Raw genomic sequence first — 14,467 nt, 5'->3', positions numbered from 1 at the left:
GTGCCCAGGTGTAGAGGGTAAATGACCTGGTACATTCCCTTTTTGGGACAAAGACATTTGGTCTCTTTTGTAGGAAGATTGGAATTGGGATTTCAGTTTTAAACTAAGAACAGTAACTTAAAACAGGTTTACATTATTGCTTTGTGCTTGATCTGTGTCAGTACTGTAATGACAAGCCCTCAGCCCCACCTCTTTCACCTAAGAACCCCTCCCCCCTCCTCTGTGGGAGCCAATCCCTCCACTGCAGGGGCAGGTCTCTAGTCCTCCATGGCTCTGCAGCACAGGGGAGGCAGGCAATGTGTGGTCCCAGCCTCAGCATGGCAGTGTGAGGGGTGCAGTGTGGGCAGTGCTTTCCCCTACCTCTTACACTGTCATTCATGGGTGGCAGGTATATGTGCAACTGTCTCCTTGTCAGAAAAAAGAAGCTACCTAAATCATGTTCCAGTGCTGAATAAATTGATGAGTGTTTGCTGTAATGTGCACTTGACTTCTGTCTCTCAGCTGTTTTACTGCAGTGGATTCTCAAAGCAATTAAAACTGCATATTTCTAGCACAAACAGCAGGTTTAGCCAGGGTGCATCTAAGTGCAGAAAAGCAGAGATGGCCTTATGTCTTTTTTATAGGGCAGCTTGTCCCTCGTATTCAGATTGTACTGTCCTTTGCAGGATTTTATCCTATTGCTGGGTGAAGGATTGGTAGTTAACAAAGCATTGGAATTGCAGCAAGAGAAAGCATCTTACTTTAAATAACACTTGAGGCCTGTACTGGAATTTTTGTAATCCTCTAACTGTAATAATGCTCTGCATATATGCAATGAATGGATAAAAGGTATACAGGTACAGAATTACTGATCGTTAAGCACCTTTTATCCGAGGATCTTGAGGTGCTTTAAAAGCCCAAACTTGGTTTCTGTTACACCTTTCAAAAACTGATGATCCCTGGTGGTGGGGAACCTCTGGCTGTGGATTGGATTCAGCCCGCCTGATTAATTTAATTTGGCTCATGGCAAGTTTCTGGGCCACAGCCAGAAGCCCTGAGTCTTGGTGCCCCCTTGCGAGGCTGGAGCTGCAAACACTGGCTCATGGCAATCTGGGAAACTCTGCATGCTACCTTCACCTGCAGGTGCCACCCCCATACCTCCCATTGGCCAGGAATCACAGGCAATGGTTGCTGCAGGGGGCAGCATCTGCAGGTGAGGGCAGCACATGGAGCCTAGCGCTCCCTCCTGCATCCCAACTCCCTCATCCCAAGCTGCATCTGAAAGCCTGCACCCCTAGTTGGAGCACTCCCCCCCCCCCCTTCACACCCCAACCCTCTGCCCCAACCTAGAGCCCTCTACCACACCCTGAACACTTCATTTTTAACCCTATTCTAATTACAGGGTTGCCAACTTTCCCAGCTTGTCACAACTGGCGCTCATCCTCCACTGGCGTCATCTAGTCCCCACTTCTGGCAGTCAGAGGTTTGGGGACATTGGGAGCATGAGTTTACATCCCTGACTGTATTGGATAATTGCCATTGATAGATCCATCCTCCATGACTTTCTTAGTGGGTTTTTTTTGTAACCTAGTTATACTTTTGGCCTTCACGATATCCCCTGGTTCCAAAGGTTGAATGTGTGTTGTGTGAAGTTTTCATTTGTTTTAAAACTGCTGGCAATTTATTTATTTGGTTCTTTGTTATACAAAGAGAAAAATAACACTTCCTTATTTATTTTCACGATATCATTCATGAACTTGTAGATCTCTATTGTATCCACCCATAGTCATCTTTTCCAAGCCTAATGGTCCACTCTTTTTAATCTCCCCTTATGGAAGCTGTTCTGTACTCCTAATTATTTTTGTTGGCCTTTTATGCTCTTTTTCCAGTTCTGATTTTTTAGATGAAGTGATTCAAACTGTATACAATATTCAAGGTGTGGAATTACATAGTGACATGATATTTTCTGTTTTATCTTTCTTTCCTAGTGGTTCCTAACATTCTGTTAACTACTTTGCTGCTGCACATTGAGGGGATGTTTTCAGGGAATGATCTACAATGACAAGATGTTTCTTGAATGGTAACAGCTAATTAAGGCCTATCATTTGGTAAGTGTAGTTGGGATTATTTTCCAATGTTCATTACTTTGAATTTATCAGCACTGAATTTCATCTGCCCTTTTGTTGCTAAGTCACCCAATTCGGTGAAATCTCTTTATAACTCTTTGCCACCTGTGGACTTAATTATCTTGAATAATTTTATATCCTCTGCAGATATTGCCACATCACTGTTCACCCCTTTTTCCTGATCATTTGTGAACATGTTGAACGGCACTGGTCCTAGAGGGCCTGTGGGGACCCAGCTGTTTTCCTCTCTCCACTGTGGAAAACTGACTTTTCCTACCCTTTGTGTATTTTCTTTTAACTACAGGTTGGACCTCCCTGGTCCGACACCCTCGGGACCTGACTGGTCATGGATGAGGAATTTTGCTGGACCGGGGGAGGTCATTTCTGCACCTCTGCCCACTGGCCTCCCGATTGGCTCCCCACCTCCTGCTGGCCAGAAGGCCATCAATGGTGTTTGCTCTGGGACCCGTGGGGCAGCCATGCCCCAGGGCTCTGGGATCCAGGGGGTAGCTGTGCTTCCACGTGCCTAGCCGCCCCACCATCATCAGCTTGCTGTGGACAGCCCACTGCCCGGACAGCCCCACAGGGATCCATCCTGCTGACCCTCCACCAGAACACTCTGGTCCTGCAACATTTGTGCTGGACCAAGGAATCCTGGTTAAGTGAGTTTCAACCTGTAGTTGATTCATGAAAGGCCCCTAAAGTTTAAGAACCTTTGGTGAGGGACCTTCTCTTAGTCTTTCAGAAAGTCCAGCTATGCTATATCCACTGGATTTCCTGTGTCCATGTGCTTGTGTAATCCTTCAGAGAATTCTAATAAACTGGTGAAGCATGAGTTCCCTTCACAAAATCTGTATTGATTATTCCCCAACATTGTGTTTATCTCATCTGTGTTCTTTATTATAGTTTCTACCAATTTATCTGATACTAAAGTTAGGTGTACTGGTTTGTTACTGGCAAGCTCGCCTTCTGGAGACTTTTTTCAAAATAGGCCTTATATCTTAGCTCTCCTTTAGTGAGAGTACAGAGGCTGATTTAAGTGATAGGTTACATACAGTAGTTAGAAGCTGTATAATTTTATAGCTGACTTTCTTCAGAAATCTTTTGTGAATACCATCTGGTCCTGGTGATTTATTACTGCTTAATTTATCAGTTTGTTCCAAAATTTCCAACACTGATGCTTCAGTTTGTGCTTCACATTTTTTCTTGCTTTGCCTTCTTAAAAGCTGTCCTGTGGCACCTTAGAGACTAGTACAAATATATATAGCATCATGAGTTTTCACGGACAAAACCCACTTCCTCAGATGAGCTGGCAGCTTCCACCTCATCTGAGGAAGTGTGTTTTGCCCACCAACGCTGGCAAGTTAAGTGTAAAAATATATGCTCCTTTCTATTTTCCTCAGCAAGATTTGACTTCCAATTTTTAAGGATGCCATTTTTTCTCTGCTTTTTTAGCCATGGTGACAGTTTTTGCATCTGGCATACTTCACATCAAAACCAGCATTTAGTTTGAGCCTCTGTCATGATGTTTTTAAATAGTCTTCATGCAATTTAATCTGTGTCACCGTCCTGGTCAGGGGCTTGGTAGGATACTCCTATGGTTATACTCGTGTTGTTAAAGCATGGTATTTCTATCCATAGACATTCTCTGACAGAGTTTTCATTTTAGAATTGTTTTGACTTTCTGCTTTCTTTCATATATAATGTCACTCACTCCCCACCAGCATGACCTACTGTCATTTCTGTATATTCTGTACCCTAGTATTATAGCACTTATCCTCATTCCACCAAGTTTCCTTGATGTCTATCATGTCAATATCCTCATTTAATGCCAGGCACTATAATAATTCACCCATCTTAATATTTAGCCTTACAATATTTTTAGATAAGCACGTGTACAGTTTTGTCAATAATCAGTTTCATGTGTTTATATTTAAAAGGTATTCCTTTACATCTGACTTCTTCGCTACCTCCTACCTGTACTTCACCAACTGCTTTGGTATCTTCTTTATTGGGATATAGAGTTCCCCCTTCAATAAATTCATCCCTAAGGAATGTCTTCTCTGCACCATGAGCTCCTCTGCTTTCTCCCAGCCCTTAGTTTAAAAACTCCTCTACAACCTGTTTAATTTTATATGCCAGCAGTCTGGCTCCATTTTGGTTTAAGTGGAGCCCATTCTTCTTGCATGTGCTCCTCCCTTTCCCAAAAGGTGGCAAGTTCCTAATAAATCTAAAACCCTCCTCCCTGCTAGGGATGTGAAAGTGTAACTGTTTGCCTGTATCAGAGGCAGCATCACTGTGGGGCAGCCGGCTCTCTGCGTCACAGGTGGCAGTGGGGTGGTGGTGGTAAGTGCGAGCACCAGCTCCTGGGGAACCCCTCCTCCGCCCACTCTGTGAGGTGGGAACTAGTGTCTTCCTTATTTAGAGTGTGTTTGCTAGGTGTTCCTGCCTCTTTCACGGCCTCCTGTCTATTTGCTAGTTCTTCTTAATTATTGTCCCATGCTGATTCAAACTGTCACTTTCAAACCATTTTTTTAAACTCTCCTGAATGTCTGTGTATACTAGTAGACTTTTATAGAAAAGTTTGAACTGCCTGGTCCTGGAGCAGATTCTAGATCTGCATTTGTGAGGCGGTAACAAGCATTAGGTCCTGTCATGCAATCAAGGTAAAAGGTCTTTTGCCAAAGGAAAGCACTCAAGCTGTATTTTATTTTACTACACTGTCTGCTGTGGTGTGGTTGCAAAGTCAAGTCTTGCTCGCTTTTCCCAGCAAAAATAACTGCCTTGAAACTGTCTGTAGCTGTAAAATTCAGACCCAAGCTCTTCCCTCACGTCACCATGATGGGATCATTAACGCCAGGATGTTCACACTGAGATTGAACCTCAAGCACGCTCAGCAGATGTACTTCTCTGTGGTTCTCCCTTCCTCTAAGACAGGATTTTCTTGCTGACAGCTAGCGCCTACCCTTCCTCACACTGGCATGTCCCTAGGCCCTTCTGCTTCCTCTTTGGAGTGGTAGCTAAGCTCTGTTGCTCTGCCCAGCCCCTACTCCCTCCCTGTTAGGTACCCCAGTTCCATTCCCACTCACTCTTCTGTATACCTTCCTCCCCTAACTGGAAGCTCGTCTCTCCCTCTGCCCCCCTCTTTTGACTGGTAACTTTATTCTTTTCTCTGCTTGGCCTGTCTCTCGTTTCCCCTGAGGCATCTAAACTCTCTTGGGTCTGTTCCCTCTCTGCCCCTTAGACTTACTGCTCGCTTGTTGAACGTGTTGTCCCACAGCCTGCTCTCATCCTCCCCTGATGGGCAAGGAGCCTGATGGCTGCTCACATGGCACAACTTCTTGTCTTGGGCTTCTGAGCCATATGTTTTCCCAGTTTGCTCCTGAGGAGACATTGCAGCTGCGTGGCTGCAAAGCCAGGCTGAAAATGCTCCTGTTGCTTCTCTCATGCATTCTCTCTTTCCCCTTTCCAGCATCCTGTCCTGCGTATGGTGCCTTTGCTGAAGTGCTGTGCATGGTGGACCTGAGTAATCCCCATGACACGTTCCGGGATGGCAGCTAGGTGACGACAGCTGAGGATGACCCTTACTGAAAAGCTGCGCGAGACAATATCGCGGGCATTCTACAACCACGGGCTGCTGTGTGCTTCCTACCCCATTCCCATCATCCTCTTCACTGGCCTCTGCATCCTGGCCTGCTGGTAAGTGCTGCAGAATACTTGTCTGCACAGGTCTTTGCTCGATTCCATGCTCCTGGTCTGTGAGGTTCTATCTCTGACCGTTAGCACTATGGTGTGTGCTGTCCCTGAAGTGTTGGGTTTAACATAGGCGCTTCCAGTCATTGTCGTGTGAGGAGCAAAATGGGAAGCCTGAGACAAAATACCTTGCTGTGTAAAAGCAGACTCTGGAACCAGAAATAGGAGGTGGGCAAGGGGAAATGATGGTTTACCCCACCTTCCTACCCACACAATATTCAGCCTAAACCACTGTCCCTGGAACTGAGTCATCTTATCCATATCCAGCCCAACCCTAGCTCATCTGCCCAGTTTTTTTTCTTATAACTCCTGACTACTTCATTCTCTGAAAATAGGGGCTCAGATGGGGAGTCGAGATGCACTTTTACTGGGTAATCTGGGATGTTGGGCTGGTTCGTAAGATGCCTTTATTCTTTAGACTGGGGTCTTGGGGACTATTCCAGTTGGGACTGGAGACCCTGTTGTGCTACGCACTGTGGAAACACACATGAATAACTTCTGCTTTGAAGAGCTTATGCTCTTAAATAACTGCCTAAAATGATCAGCATTAACTCAAGGGTGGAAGTTGTTCTGTTATGTCCTGCGTAACACTACAAGGAAGTGATTGTTAATTACTATTTCTGTAGTTCCTTGTTTAAAAAAAATTTCCAAAAATGCATTGGACAGCTGCTGAAGCGTGTGGAATGAAAGGGTCCTTTATCTGTTTTTGGCCATGTCCCAAAGCTTGGGAATACTGGCCCTAGACTTAAAAGCCTCCTAATGGATGTTACTAATGTATCCAGTAGTAATAGGTCTGGTTCTCCATTTGACAACGCAGAATAACTCTTAATAGCACTGAGCCATGCTCTGGAAGAAGAGGAAGATGTCTGATATCTTGCCTTATATGAATATAATTGACTAAAATCCACCATAGCCGCAGTTTCCAATAGGGATTTGTTTCTCTGTTGACAGCTGCTCTAAAGAACCAGCTACATGTCTGAGTATCCCATAGAGGTACTCATGCACACATGCAGTAGGCATTGCTAGTATTCTGCTTCATCTTTTGGCCTACCTGTATCTCTAACTTGTGCTTTGAACAGCACCCTTGGGTAAACAGGGGTCCTGTATATCCATTGTTAAACTACCTGCGCATCTGAGTCTGGGAAAGGCCAATGGAGCAGCCATCACACAGCTAAGATTATATTGTGGAGTAACACGGGCTTGTCAACATTGAAAGCTGAATGATTCTATGTCTTTGATATTATGAGAGTCACAGTTATCAGCTTCTACAGAAATATATTTCTATCGGGATGGGATTCAGAAACTGGAGGCTACAAGACCTGAAGATATTTACTTTGTCACATCTATGAGGGCTTTGTGTCTCAAATCAGAACAATGTTGTCTTGCACCAAGGTGCTACTGTGAGTGAGATTCCCTCTGAGATTACTCCAGAAATTTCCTAACTTCCTCACCCTACAGGAGCAATTGTAACCTACACACCTTTTGAGTGTGGTGCACTGTCCCGTGGAGTGACACTTAGACCACCTACAGGGAGAGAGAACGAGTTTGCCCTGCAGCCTTCGCTGAAAGCCAGCTGGCTTTTAGGTCAAGCAGTAGAGGCTTATGCACTAAACTTCACGGGTCCCAGGTTTGGTTCCATCTGTCAACGTTACATCATCATCATCATCCCTTCCCATGTCCCATTGTCGAAGGGTAGCTTCTAACTCATGCAATAAAGGCTCAAGTATTAAGGGTACCCAGAAGATCACAGTATGTCCAAATTGGAGAGAGGATTAATTTTCTCCAGCAACCAGCTTCAAGAGCACAAATGCGGCCGGTTTTATCCAAGGTTAATGAAAGAATGGGCCTCTCTCACAGTACCACTTAGCTCAATCTCAGAGCACCTAGGCTGGAAGAGCTGTAACTCAATCCTAGCTAGCCAAGACATACTGGCAGCCCCGGCCCCTGGAGCAGCCCCGCACCATCATGTGGCACAGCCCCGGCCACCGAAGCAGCTGCCGGCCATGCAGCCCTGCCGGTTGGACCATGTGGCTGCTACGGAGCAGAAACTGGGGCTGTGGTGAGGCTACCCCAGCAGGGACAGCCTCACTACAGCCAGGCTCCAGCCACAGCACATGGGGCAGCTGCCAGCTATGCAGCCCCTCTCGCTGGGTGGTGTGCCCCTCAGAATTGGCATGCGTGCCACTTACGGCATGCGTGCTATACATTGCTGACCCCTGGTCTACAGCCATGATCATGGGCTTTCTTCTGAGAGTAAAATCATGAGTGAATTTCTGTTGTTAAACTGTCCTGGAGAACATTATCACAAGTGAGCTAGGCTGGCCCCACATTGTCCAGGAGTTTCTAGGATCTCATCTACTCAGGCAAAGCATGTTCTTTTGAAGTTCTTACAGTAAAGTTGTAATATTAGGCCTAACACGTCAGACTGAAATCCAGTTGGTGGGCATTGCCAGCTCACAAAAGACTGCACATGGGCTTTGGATTGTTCTCTCGTCCAGACGTGCTTTCTTAACTCTACACCCATAAGAAAAACTCCCTCTTGGGAACGAAATCGTATATCTTCTTTTATTCTCCTCCTGGCTGCAATCAGATGAGCAAGGTAGTGTGGGGTTGGGTTTTTTTTATAAGTTGCAGTCCTGCATATCTCATGAAAGCTAGTTGTGCTAAGAGCTAACACAGCCGTTATTCCCCAGATAGGCCTGACTACAAGAAATTGTCATCTTCCATCCCTTTTGGCTTACACATAAAACATATTAATAACCAAACAACAATGAGCAGGATATTCTGTATGAAAACTAAAAAAAATTGAATGCAGTACTTAATTCAATCACTGTGTAGCTTTGTTGGTCTAGATAGAACACCATCAGAAATTAAAAGAAACTACCAAGACTTCAGTTATTAGATGGCCAAATTGTTTTTAGTAGCTTTCCAAGGTTGAAAAAAATCTTTCTCCTCAGTTTTTCATGCAGAGCCATGGAAGCCTCCTGCCCTGAAGGACCACATGAAACATATAAAGAGTTGTAGGACGGCCACCTAGTAAGGATGTTAAATTTAGATTACTGTAAAAATCTTGAGTATAATGCACACTTTTTCCCCTGTTATTTTAGGGTCAAAGCCAGGGTGCGCATTATACATAAGAGCTATTTTTTCAAAGTTTTAAACTCCTCCTTCCCTCCATACAGAAAACTTTCCTGCTGGAGCGTGGTGCGGGGCCGCTGCAGCATGGCGCGGGGCTCCTGGACAAGCCCAGGAGCCAGCTGCGCTGCCAGGCTGCAGTGCCCTGGCTCACTGCCTGCCCAGTGCTCCTTCAGGCTGTGCCCGGGGGCCTTCTGTGGGAGGCGCAAGCTCAGCTGGGCAGGGGGACCCCGTAGCAGGCGGGAGCTCAGCACGCGAGAGCTCAGCTGGGCAGGGGACCCCGCAGCAGGCACGAACCCCTTCCTTCCTATATATACACCGTAAAATTGCGAGTATAATGGGGATGTGCATTATACATAAGAGTTTAGTTTATTCAAGAATTCTGATGTTTAAAAGGCAGGTGCGCATTATACATAGGTGTGCGTTATACTTGAGATTTTACAGTAATCAAGTAATTGAATAGTCGATGCAGTTTGCATCGACTATTTAATTAGTTGAAATGGGCACCTCTGCCTTTGAAATGTAGCAAGAGTCCTTCCAGCTCTTCCTACATTTCAAGGCGGAAGCGCCACAGGAAGCACGGGGCCAGCGGGGGACTGCTTGAGTCCCCCGCTCGCCTTGTGCTCCCGCTGCGCTTCTGCTTTTGCAATGTAGCAAGAGCCCCTGCTACATTTCAAAGGCAGAAGCACTGCTATTTTCCCCCCTGCAACCTTCATGGAGATGGTGCTGCTCCTGCTCCTCCTTCTCCTTGCTGCCTTTCTCTGATAGAGGCAACAGGGAAGGGAGAAAGCGACTAGTTGAGTCACTAGTCGACTGTTCAATAAGCATTTGCTTATCAGATAGTCGACTATTCGCTTACATCCCTACCACCTAATCATGAAAACATGTTTCCATGCCTTGCTAAATATTACATATTAAACATGTATGCTTCCACCTCCTTGCTGTGGAGGAGAGCTCAGCCTACTATGCTCACCCAGTAACTGGTATATAGTTAGATGCAGCTTTTAATCTTCTAATTCATCCATTGATTCCCTCCCTGGTGAGACATTTGCTATTGGACATGCCAGCATAATGGAACTGGAGACTTTCCCTGCAAAGAATAACAGAATTTCTTAACTTGAAGAAAGGACATTTTCAGACTAGTGGTAAATTCTGCAAGTCAAACCCACCTCGCACATAGACTAAACTTTAAAGGAAAAACTAAACTTAAAGGAATAGACTAAACTTCCTCTATGAGGAAGTTTTTTGGAAGTATCCTGAACTGGCTGAGGTTTCGTAGGTTGTGGCTGTTTCTACTCTGACTTGATTGATAGGTCAGGTTCTGTCTTCATGGACCTCGAAGCAAGGTTAAGACCCATTGTAACAGATCTAGCTAGATGAGAAAGTTGGGAAACTTATGTATTTTACCCAACTGCTAATCTGAAGTCAGCTGTTTTGAACTCTTGGAGCTAAGCTACTTTGTGTTCCCAATGCCCACAGTGACTGCAGTCTCCTGGGGGATTGACTGATGAAACTAGAAGCAAATATGCTGCAGAATGGGACTCCCCTGGTGTTTCCAAAATAAACCCAACTGATAGCATGGAGATAAAAATATGAAAATTTTTGCTCCCATAATGCACACTTATTTTTGGGGCCACCAGAGTGGTTGCTGTATTAGCCGAACCCATAAGAACGCTGAATCCTAACACTTAGCTTGTTAGATCTTCTTTGAAGCCTGTGATTGAGCAGCCTTGACCAGGGTGATATCCACAGAACTGGAGTGTTCCACTTTCATCTAATCTCATAGCCTTTAATCCTTACAATGCCTCTGTGATCTAGGGAAGTATTGTCTCTAAGGTTGGGGAAAGTGATGCAAGTTGCAGCCATCCCTCAACCGTTGAGTCTGTGGCAGGGCTGGGAAGAGAATCCGGGTTCTAACGCTCATTCCTCCACTTTGCCCTCTTTTCCTTTCTTTGTCTCAAACTAACTTAGTGTAAGTATAACCCAAAGGGATAGTTGCTGATATCCATTCTCCAAGGCAGTTTCTGAATGCACAGCAAGGTACCTATAGGCAAGGCAGGAGCAGATGCAGAGATTGTTACAGTTACATGTTTAAAATGTGAATACCTATGGGTATGTTGAGTTGAATGGATGACTATTCAGTTTAGATAATTGCACAGCTATAATCTGCCTAGACAATTATCCAGCTATATATATCTGCATATAGTTTTAGATGTGTCATCTAGATAGGTGGGGGGTAATGTGGTCTAGTGCACTAAGCATTAGAAGAGGAGCCATTCCTGCATTCCGTTCTCTGCTCTGCGTCTGACTCGCTGTAATGGTTTGTTCTTGTTGTCGTTGTCGTCATTCATCCCATTGTACTATCTGCTATGCAGGTACATGATGATAAACAATAATCTCTGCTCCCAAACATTTCACATCCTAAAGAGAAGGCGCAGCAGATGGTGGGGGGAGAGAAGCTCTCACAGGTGGGATGGAAGAGACGGGATAATAAATAGATAATAGGGTGAGCAAATTCTTAGCCATCCCAGCAATTCACTTGCCTACCCATTATCTGGTTGCATTTTATTGTGCCCTTTTCCTTTACGATCCCATTGTCTTCTGGGCGTCAGTCCCCGAGTATAAGACTCCTAGAACTCCCTAAGGACAGCTGTAGCGGGGGGAAGCAGGAGCCAGGGTCGCTACTGACTGTTGTGTGCCACTTCCTGGCAGGGGAGATACCATAATCGTGAAGGTGGTTTTTCCAGGGTGAGACTCTTCCATTGCACTGCAGGTGTGCTGACCCCTGTGATTTCCCCAAATGTGGGAAACTCGACTGCATAATTTGTGGTAGTGGGGGACTGTGTTTATGCTTTCCCTCGGGGAGGGGGGTGGGACAAACAAACAAACTGCAGCCTTTGGAGCCTTCCAGTCAGTTGCCAGAAGAACTGCCCATAGTTGCATCACTGTCAGTTGCTGCTCTGTCTCTTCTGCATCACTTTGAAGATGTTGTGTCCACCAAAGCCAATATTGGAACTGAGGCACTTTTGCCCTGTCACCTGGCTCTGGGCTTTGGTGCCTGTCTCTTGTGCTTTGCCACCAGTGATTTTGATGCTTTTGAGACTACGTCTGTCCCAGAATTTGAATGCTATAGCTGTGTCCACGCATGTTGTTGCTTGCTTTGGTGTGTCGGAAAAAAGAGAGCAGCAATGCATCTAGTGTCTGCCTTCGCTCCAAGCCTTGGAGCCTGCCTTGTTCTCTAGGTGTGTCTGTGCTTTTCTTTCTTTCATGTTCCCTGTCAGCATCAGCACCTGCAGAGGCACAGAGTTCTCCTGGTACTCCAGGCCATGTCAGTGCAGCAGGAACCTGTCTTGATATTTTAGTGGGCCCCCACAGCATATCGGAACACCTCTCCATCTGCAGCGGATATTGGAAAGGGGCCACCATAGCTGAAGGTGCCTGTTCTCACGTTGTCAGCTTCCCCAGGCAGTATTTCAGGCAGAAGTGATCATTGGAGGGCATGGGGAGGGTTAAGTGCTCCCCCACCCGATTGGCCTACTGGGTGCAGGGAGGGAAAGGGGCTCTTTCCTTCTCTCCCTGCTGGCTGGGTGGGGAGCAGGATGGAGTCACTTCTGCCTGACAGCCTGGCTGGGAAGCAGTGCTGGTTCTAAGCTGGAAGTGGTGAGGGGATGATGCAGGGAATCCATCTCTCTTCCTGCCCTCCCTCCCTTTGGGGTTTTCAGGTACATATCAGACTCATGGGCATAAGCGGCTGTCTGGCTCCCAGACAACTTCCAGGGAGAGTAGAGAAACATACAAGGGGAGGTGCAAGGAGAGAGGAGCCCTCTGCAGGCACTGGGCTGGGTGCAGGGTGGGAGTGGTCATTGGACAGAAGAGGTATGTGGGGCAGTCACATGTCACCCTCTTTAGCTTGTGTCATCCCCCCACCCCACGGGGAGGCACCACTTAACTCTGCAGTTAAAATGTACAGTGGCAGGGCTGAGTCAGTCAGGGGTGTGGCAACACCCCAGCACCTAGCAACATAGCTGTGCCTGCAAACCTGATGAGACGCAGCTATGCTTGTTTTGGCACAGCTAACATCGGTTGGGGAAGGGGTGTCCTGACAGTGGCAGAAAACCTCCTTTTGTTGGCATACACTGCATCTACTCGGGCTGTAGACCCAGCAATGCTGGTAGAGGCTCCGCAGTGTGCATATAGCTTTGGTGAGAGCCCTTTCTCCTGCTCCATTGTGTAACCTGTGTTCACCAGAAATATGAGCTTAGCCTTGCTCTCTGAAATGAACCTTCCCTTTCCAGCAGAGCTGTGTTTGGACCGCTGTCACTAGGGCTATCGGTTACTATGAAATATGTATAAACGTATTTAGGCAAGAGAGCCAAGTGCCTGCCTAGCAGCACTTAGTCTAAGCAGATAATGAACAGACAGCCCTGAAGTGGATGATCCAGGTTGGGTTGGTGCAGAGAGGAGCCCATGCTGTTTGGTTTAAGAATGGAAGTCTGCCCACAAACTGCTGCAGGGCATGGTGTGGGAAAGATGGTGTTCTGCGTGGGGTGGTGATGGAATATAGACCCTGTCATCTGCATGCTGCTGGTGAAATCTGAACAGGTTTGTAGTAACCAAAAGTGGTTACCCTCTAAAAGTTCTCTGCCCTGTTGTGGAGAAATAACTGGGCCTTCGCTCTATTCCCAGTGGACTGTACCACGAGAGTTACCTACCTTACTCCTGATTTTCTAACATGCACCTTCTCCTGTGGTGCCCCTCACACCTGGGAACCCTTCTTAAACATTTGCAAAACTACTGCATTCTCCTCCTTCAGAACCCTCCACATAGCTCTCCTTTGCTCTGATGCCTATAGAAAACTGACAGTCGGTGGTTGCTGGTACGCTTAGACCAGAGCTTGTCACGGTGGTCACTGCTGTCATTGTTTCCTTATACTTCTCCTATCTATTTCTCTTATTAGATTTTGATGGTAAGCTGTTTGGGGTTCTGGCTTCTCTCTTTTTGTTCTGTTTATACAGCACCTAGTGCACTCAGGTCCTGTTCTAGGACTAGGGGTTCTAGTAGGGATGTAAGTGACTAGTCGAGTAATTGACTACCTGATACTTCTCCCCCACTAGGGGGAGCGGGAGCCAGCTTAAAAGTTGGTTTCCCCCCAACACCATCTCCGGGGGGAGGGGCGGGAAGGGTTAGGGTGTGAGGCAGAGGCTTAGTGACGGCCTGGTGGCAAGCCAGGATGTCTGAGTCCCAGCTTGCACCCAGTCTCCCGCGTGTCTCTGCTTTTTAAATGTAGTAAGAGCTGGGTGGCTCTTATTACATTTAAAAGGCAGAGCTGCAGCAGGGTTAGCTCCCAGCCTCAGGAGCTAACCCTGCTGAGGCTCTGCAGTTTCCCCCCTAACTAATGGAGTAGTTGATTAGCTAATTAAATGCAAATTAACATCCTTAGTTTCTAGGTTTTATGGTAATACAAATATTTGCAG

General features: G+C 46.3%; 1 protein-coding gene and 1 non-coding gene across 11 annotated transcripts in view; both read left to right on the top strand.

The window, feature by feature from the left end:
* SCAP (SREBF chaperone) overlaps window positions 1-14,467 on the top strand; it is a 101,104-nt gene that overhangs the window by 25,278 nt on the left and 61,359 nt on the right. For all 10 annotated transcript variants that reach the window (XR_012902157.1, XM_075923017.1, XM_075923015.1 and 7 more), the window contains 2 exons: window positions 1,968-2,087; window positions 5,578-5,804. Coding sequence is in view for 9 of the 10 variants with exons in the window: in XM_075923017.1 (XP_075779132.1) it covers window positions 5,683-5,804 (122 nt within the window). In the remaining variant the exon portion in view is untranslated. The remainder of the gene's footprint in view (window positions 1-1,967; window positions 2,088-5,577; window positions 5,805-14,467) is intronic.
* Window positions 11,692-11,854, top strand: LOC112546547 (U1 spliceosomal RNA). The gene has a single exon (XR_003090265.2). It is a non-coding gene; the product is annotated as a U1 spliceosomal RNA (small nuclear RNA).

Source organism: Pelodiscus sinensis, chromosome 2 (assembly GCF_049634645.1).
Source record: "Pelodiscus sinensis isolate JC-2024 chromosome 2, ASM4963464v1, whole genome shotgun sequence".
Taxonomy (NCBI): domain Eukaryota; kingdom Metazoa; phylum Chordata; order Testudines; family Trionychidae; genus Pelodiscus; species Pelodiscus sinensis.
Note: the sequence above shows the minus strand (reverse complement) of the source record. Positions and strands in the feature narration are given on the sequence as shown.